Below are 8,424 nucleotides of genomic sequence, written 5' to 3' on the forward strand. Positions count from 1 at the left end.
TATATATTTTACAAACAAACAATTAATCTAATATTTTTGTTTAATTTAACATATTACAATATGTTAAAATTTTATATTATAGTAATATTATCATGTCTGGATGGTATGTGGCACAATTTGTCGAGGAGAACACTGTAGAAGTAATACCCAGCAATTGGATAATTAATTTTAGTGAATGTTTTTGGCCTAACAAATGTGGCCCATTAAAAATATCTGGAGCAATTCGAAACCACTTAAAACCTTCAGAAGATTGGATAAAATGTCCTATTAAAATCCTCAGCAAATCTCTAATTACCAATTTCCACAATGCTACAACAATTGCTAATAAAGCACAGTTTACGTCAGACTGCGAAACTCTAAAAACAAAAGAGTCAACCGATGATATATTGAAGAGAAAAAGAAAAAAAAAAGAAATGTATCATCATCATCGTCGGATGAAGAACTCCAAACAACAAACAAAGCTAGTAAAATAAGCACTGTAATTCTTCCAGATTTTCCACAAATAAAAAAAAACAATGGTAAATAAATATTCTATACCTACATAAATATTATAAAATATAATTATACATGCATATTTTCATTTACTCATACAATATTAATAGTTAATACTGTATTTGTCACATTAATATTAACTTAGGTTTTTTAATAATATTTTAAAGTCTTCCAAGTACAATTATTGTAATTGTCCGCTTGCAGGTTTAATTGTGACATTACAAATAAGCTAATAAAATTGTATAATTTAACATAATGATGTTAATCAAATAAACTCTTAAAATTATTTAAATCTGTATAAATGGGTAATTGTTTTAATTTTAAAATTCAATTTAGTTTTGCCAAAAGAACATAATTATGAATTAACTGGTAATATAATATCATATGCAACTGAAAACAATGAGAATACTAATAATGGTATGTTTATATTTATTATCAAGCTTATTAAGTATAAATTACTGTAATAAATATCATGTTAACTAATACAATTAACATACATTTTAGTTATATCTATTGAAAATTGTAGTGAGGTCATAACTACTGCTGCAGGTCATACAAGTAATCATAATTCTATAGAGGTGGAATGGGACATGAATAATGTACTATTTAATTCTCTAGATAAAAGTATGGATGTAAATGAAGAAGCATTATCTATGCTTAATGGTAATTTTTATGTTCATAACTCATAAATATAATATACAGTTATAATTGTTAATTTTTTTTAATATATATATATATATATATAGGTAATAGGTAATTATATATATAAAAAGATTAAACAAAAAACAATTACATATTTCTATGCTATTATATATATAGGCATATAACAAATATAAATATACATTTTACTAGCTAGTATAATAATAATAGCAAAATTAGTTTTGGACAAATAAAATATATCAATTTTTAATATTATTAATATTAATTTAATTATAATATAGGCTGCAGTATTACGATTCATATAACACAGCTTATTAATTATATAGATATATTAAGAAATTTGAATGATAATATTATAAATTAATTTATATTTTGTCAGAAACTAATTTTTGCTAGTATTATTATTATACTAGTAAAACATCATAACTATTATGATCATTAAAAATTAATAATTGTATGTGCACTAATGTATGGTGTGCATTTAATTATTCTTTAATATAATAAATTATTTATAATTTTTCTCCTATATTTTAATAATTAATATTTTTTATAGAAGAAACTCTAGAAGAAAGAAACACTTCAATAATTTCTATGCAAAAAGTAAATCCAAATGAAAATTTGAAGGGTAATATTCAGTCTCTTCTTTATTCCTTTTAATATATGAATAAATTATATAATAAAATATAAACTACAATATAAATCAACTAATATTATTATATTGCCAAAATCTAGAGTTTCAAAATCAAGTATTAAGACAACTTGTGACATTGAATGCTCGATGTAAAGAAAATGCTGAGTACTTGCACGTCTTAATGTTGAATATAAATGATATTAAAGAAAAAATGGATGGAATTATTGATAAATCTTCAACACCAGCTGATTTTAATAGCACTAATAAGGCAGTATCTGATATTTTTTCAACATTTCCAATTTCTAATAATGACGGATTAGAAATAATTACTAATGCAATTAAGGAGAAAGAAGATAGTCAAAATAAATTGGTAGGTATATATTTTACTTTAATTGGTATAACTGTATATATTTTTATAATATATATAATTACATGTATATATAACTCTTATTATCTAAATTTACTTATTATTTAAGTACATTTATTTTTTTTTTGCCTTCTTCAGACTAGCTAACATATATAATTTGAATTTTAAGTCAAATATATAGTTTTCAAAATTAAATGGAAAAATTGAAATTAACCAGACATATTTCCGTCCAGAATTGGTGATTACTCCTTGGTATCAAGTTGCATAAGAAATAAAATATGCTTACCAATTTTTAGTGAAAACCCTAATTTATTTTAGAATAAAACTGGATATTATGTTTATAACTAAAATCACTTATTAATAAATTACCTTACTAAAACATTTCTGTGAATGACAATCACAATCAACTTGCTGCTGACATATTATAATAATTAATAACACTTAGTAAGATCTTAAAACCCAATAAATTTGAAATTAATCATTGATGATAGTAATCAATAGTAACTAAGGTAAAATTAAATTAAATAATATGTGAACTGTTATCTTTTCCATACAAAAAAATTAATTTATAATATAAAATTAACCAACATTTGTTCTTTAAATTAAAATTAGTTAAAAAATAATTTAATTTAGTTTATGAATGTCTTTTATATATTCATTTATTATATAAAATAATATGTTATAATGATTGAAAATTGAAATATAATTATATTTATTCTTCTTTAACATTATATCTGTTGTGATATATGCATTTTATTTTGACAATGTATATATATTGTACACATATTTATATATTATAAGTAAATAGAATTTTATAATTTTTGATAATATATAGGTGAATATGTTGGCTTTAATGGGTGGATCTGACTACAAAGAACTGACCAGGAGGATTCTAAGGAAAATGATTTCTGATCAAATGGCCACTAACTACAGTTTCACTGGACATAAAGGCAAAGGATTAAAGTCAGCATTCAATCAAACAATATTGTCAACATTACTATGCAGTAAGCAAAATGTATATTTTGTATGGATATTTTATCAATAACTTATACACAGTTATATTTTTGTTTAATATAGAAGCTGTTCAAAGTAAATTTACAACAGCTACAGTCAAGGAAGTGGAAAATGCTGCCAGCATATGGTTGACAAAAGCATCTGATCGATTAAAAAATAAATTATCCTAGTATTTTTTATATCCGTGTAATATCTAACTTAAATTAATTACACTAATAACTGTATATACTCACATATTATAAAGAAAATAATGTGTGTTACTTTTTAAACTTAAATTAAAAGTTTTTCATAAACTATATTATTTTAATTGTTTTAATTTATATAATTATAAGGTACCTAGGATACATAATATTATTATAATATGACTACCTATTAATTATAGGTATAAATAAATTATCTATTGTGGTATGAAAGTATTATTATTATTACTTAAAGTATGAATTAGTGGTTTAAAAATTAAAAATTTGATATGGAGATCAAATTATTTTCATGTATTCCAATGTAGTAAAAATCTTCAGCTTTTTTAAAGGGGAGATGAGCATAGTCCCTCAGTTCCACCGATAATAGATAAAAAAATTCCTTAGGTTTTATGTCAGTGGACTTATATATATATATATATATAAAACATGCTCTGCAGACATATTTATTAAAATGTCTTCAATGAATGTAAAACAATTATTGATACCTTTATATTAATTATCAGTAGGTATGTTAAAACTGATTTAAATATTGATCACATATATAGAATAGTTTTATCTATTGATCTAGGTTTGTATTCTTTGATTATTCATAGAACAATAATAAAATCCAAACAATAATTCATTTGTTCTCTTAAAATAGTCTATGATTCTGAATGGAATAATTTTAAAACATGCATTGATTATTCATATAACATTACTGGAAGGTAATATTCTATGGTTCTGAATGGAATACATTTCAAGCATATTCATAGATTATTAAGTTAATATTATAGATTAATAATAAGTTATTCTCAAGATTATTCACATCTTATTTAAAATGGGTGCACGGGAATGATTATTTCATGAGTTATGGAGGAAATCGGATGATTATCAATTGAATAATGAATATTACAAATATTCTTAAGTATTATTCTATCAATATTCTATTATCCATTTTGTGTTACTTGGGAAGTTGTTATCAGCTATATTGCCTATACAGTATAGGTACTGACGTACTGCATGTCTGCACTCTGCTTCTGCATAATATACTAACTGAAAGTATCAAACAACTAATATTTTTAAATAGTTATTATTTGGTACTTATTAGTGAAAACTGAAATAAACAATGAGTGATTTAATATTACATTATGGTTTTCAAACTATTTTCTCTAATAAAAAATATAATAAAGATAAGTCATTAAATTTATTAAAAGTGGACATGTCATAAATGTCCAAGAACTCAAAACTGTTATGGGTCCATGTTTTATAAGTGGTCAAGTTATAAGACAAGCTTCTGTTACTTCTCCACCTTACAGAGTAAAGATTGAAGTAAGTTCAACAATAATTGTTTTTTTATTAATAATGTTCTGCGTGTTACTTATGAAATAAGTACCTAATACTATATATTTAAAAAATGTTAGTATATAAATATATTATTAATTTTAATTTTTTTTTACTTTATAATAAACTCATAATATGAAAGATAAACAAAATAAACATACCTACCAATTTTAAATACATTAGTTAAAAATATTCAAAAACGATTTCATTACAATTATAATTAAGACAAATACCTAGGTTGATACTAAATACTAATACTTGTATTTTGAACTGTTGTCAATAAATGTTTACTTTGCCTATTTTATTAGCTTGATGGTTCAAGGGTAATCAAGTCTGCAAACTGTGAATGTGCTGCTGGGGCTGGTGAAAAATGTAAACACATTGGTGCTGTTTACTACTATATTAACAATGAAGAATCGTCATCAAAAACTGATTTACCTCAAACATGGGGTAAGCCGTCTAAAGCTGGTGAAGAAAAATATAAAAAAGGCAAACAAATTGCAGAGTTATTTAATCCAAAAAAACCTCGTTTAGATGTAGCTCCTGTTGATAAAAATTATTTCATCGAAAATTCCAATCTGTTGTCATTGTCTTGTCCATTGAGTTATAATTTGAAAATTGAAACACAAACAAGTAGAAAGAGTGTGTGAAGATACAATACAATTTATCATTAACCGCATTGAAGAATCAATTAATTTTGATTTTTATAATTCATACTTAAATTTTATCATATGCAAGCAAAAATTATTCCAAAATAATTGTTTTTTAAAACTTGAAGAGTGTAACTTTCCTTTAGACTTCAAATCATCAGAATTTTTTTTTAATTACATTCATGTTTCTGAAGAAGATATAAAATATATTTTTAATAAGACTCTAGACCAATCTGGTCATGTTTGGTTAGAAAATAGAAAATTTAGGATTTCAGCAAGTAATAAAGCTCATAAAATCAAGACTTCAAAAACCTCAACAGATGAAAAAAAACTGGCTCTAGCAAAAAGTTTATATAATAACAAACAATTAACAGGAAAGGCTGCAGTAAATGTAACTACAAACTGAAGATATAGCTTTTGAAGTCTATTCCAAGATGGTTAATTTATGTTAATGTTCTTTTCCTATAATTTACTGTACATATCAGTGGACTAGTATGTGAATTATAATATATTGTAATATATTTTTAGCTGTGATGTAGTCCTTTAAGATAAGCCAGAGTCACATGGTACACATGAAACGCAGCGTTATCAAAGGGCTCTTGTTATAATTATTAGACGTAGCGCGGCGGCGGCTGTGTTGTTTTCCTATTTTTGGGTAATACCCTAATTCTCCGTATGCTTGGTTTATAACAACCCGTATATCCATTTATAATATATATATATACAAACACACACACATATATATATATATATATTATATACATTATTATCGCGATCATATCATACACAATAATAATTGATCAACATAATTAATAATGATATTGGTCTGCAATAATATAAATATTAAATAGTATAATATTCATAATGTTTTTATGTCCTGTACTGCTGACTCGACTGTTTGTCTATTGCTGGCTGCTGCTTACGACAATACGCGTTTTACGGCTCTTATGCGCAAAGTTTGAGTGTTCTAGTGTTCTGGTGTTTTAAACATATGCGTAGGGTGGTCAAATATATCTGGGGGGGGGGGGGCTGCAAAAATAATAATACTTAATAAGAAAAAAAAAACACTAAACTAAATGAAAATAAGACATTTATTTGTTTTCAACTATAATTCCAAGCGTCTATTGGTTTTTGAATAGATATTTAATATATCATTAGAATCAATATTATTTGAAATATCTCTTTCAATATTTAGTATTGCCAGTGAGGAAAAACGGTCTTGAGTCATAGTTGACCGTATATATGTATTGATACGTCTCATTGTCGAAAATAACCTCTCACATGATGCTGAAGAAATTGGTAAGGTCAGAGCTAAATTTAAAAGTTTATGTACATTAGGAAAAGTTGAAATAGTTATATTTTTTTTGAATAAATTTATTTGATTTTTTTGTTCAGGTCCCGGTTCAGGTTTATTATTATAGTTTTGAATACAGTTTTTGGCAACCATCATTTCAGCTTGAAGTGAATTCAAATCAACTTTCAGTAAATCCTATATTAATTAGAACACATTATTAATACAACTGTATGTTTTTCTTAATAATATTTTTCATATTTTATTTATTAAGTATATAAACGTTCACGTCCACGTTCTATTTGAAAAAAACGAATGACGTTCGCATATCGTTCACTAACTATAAACGTGAACGTGCGTTTATAAACGACGTTCTTTCCAAACACTGCCAAAATGTACCATATTTGTAGTTAGCATCAGCGCAATATTACTCATGAGCGACTTGGATAAAACGTTCTCACTTACAACCGTTTTTCATGATTTTTGAGTAATTATAAAATAAAATCATCTACTTAAAAAAATGATAGTGGATGGCATTTTCGAGTGTTTCACATATCGGTTTTATATTTTGTTATATTATTTGACTTTGTACTCGACAGTTACCCGACGCGGCATTACATAGCGATTTTCGTAAACACACACTAATTTTCATTTACTACAGCTATAGATATAGCTCAAAAGTTTCTGTTACGTGAATTGCCTAAATATTACTCCTTAACTCTTAAGACATGATGATATTATGCTGGAGCTCCTTATTGTAAATTCAAAAAGTATTATCATCACATGTTGTTAATAAATCATGGAGTTCCGTCGATGATGACAATACAGTGAAACAAAGTTTAAGTAAAGGAAAGCCATTAATAATTGTTCATGCTGGAGGAGAAGAAGGTTTTGTTCCTAATGCTTTACTAACATGGGAAGCTCAAAGCTCTAGTGGTGATTACCACGATAATATGAATAAAGATAATTATTATAAATGGGTCACAGAAAAATTACTACCAAATTTAAGTAAAAATTCTGTTGTGGTATTGGATAATACGACTTATCATTGTCATCAATCTAACCGTGCTCCAAACTCAAATAGCTTAAAAAAAGACATGGTAAATTGGTTGACTGAAAATAATATAAGTTTTAATTCAACTATGTTTAAACCACAACTTCACGATATAATACGTAAACACAAACAAGTGTTTGTTAAATATTCTTTAGATGGTATATTAAGTAAAGAAGGCCATGATATTATTAGACTACCGCCGTATCATCCGGTCACAAGTAAAACAGTACATTGCAAAACAAAATCATAATGGTAGCATAAAAAAAATCGCAGAACTGTGTAAACAAAAAATGGAATCTATGTGTGATTCTGGGAGCAGTTTGTGCAAACGTGAAAAAATTAGAAGAAGAAATGTGGAAAAATGAAAGTTTTATGGACATCGAAATGGATAAATTAATAGTAACGTACTGAGAAGATACAACTGACGACAGTGATACAAGTACTGAAGATGAAGACGATGATTTAGGTGTAGCACCACTCAGGCGCGGCTCCAAGGAGGGGGCCACTGGGGCCATGGCCCCTCCCCAGACTTTCCAAACATTTTGATTTCTACATACTATTGCATATTTGTTTTTGTGAAATGCCTGCCTAACAATTATATTTTGTCTAAAAAAACCATATTATGATAATATGATATTAATATGAGGCGTGTATCATATAATATAGGAACGTAGTCAAACTGTACTAATTTGGGGAAACGACTATTATCAGTGAATACTCAATTACAGTCATAACATTTTAACAT

The 8,424-nt window shown here is 26.0% G+C and overlaps 1 protein-coding gene across 1 annotated transcript; it reads left to right on the forward strand.

Annotated features, from left to right (window-relative positions):
* Nucleotides 1-385: 385 nt before the first annotated feature.
* Nucleotides 386-3,758, forward strand: LOC149062614 (uncharacterized). Its single transcript, XM_089217583.1, has 7 exons — nt 386-518; nt 829-909; nt 997-1,155; nt 1,706-1,777; nt 1,885-2,153; nt 2,986-3,154; nt 3,228-3,758. Exons 3-7 carry the CDS (start codon nt 1,083-1,085, stop codon nt 3,332-3,334), a joined length of 690 nt encoding a protein of 229 aa, XP_089073709.1. The 5' UTR covers nt 386-518; nt 829-909; nt 997-1,082; the 3' UTR covers nt 3,335-3,758.
* The last annotated feature ends 4,666 nt before the right edge of the window (nt 3,759-8,424 follow it).

The sequence above is a fragment of the Diuraphis noxia genome, unplaced genomic scaffold, assembly GCF_037042655.1.
Source record: "Diuraphis noxia isolate RWA-SAM2 unplaced genomic scaffold, SU_Dnox_SAM2 contig0001, whole genome shotgun sequence".
Classification (NCBI taxonomy): Eukaryota; Metazoa; Arthropoda; class Insecta; order Hemiptera; family Aphididae; genus Diuraphis; species Diuraphis noxia.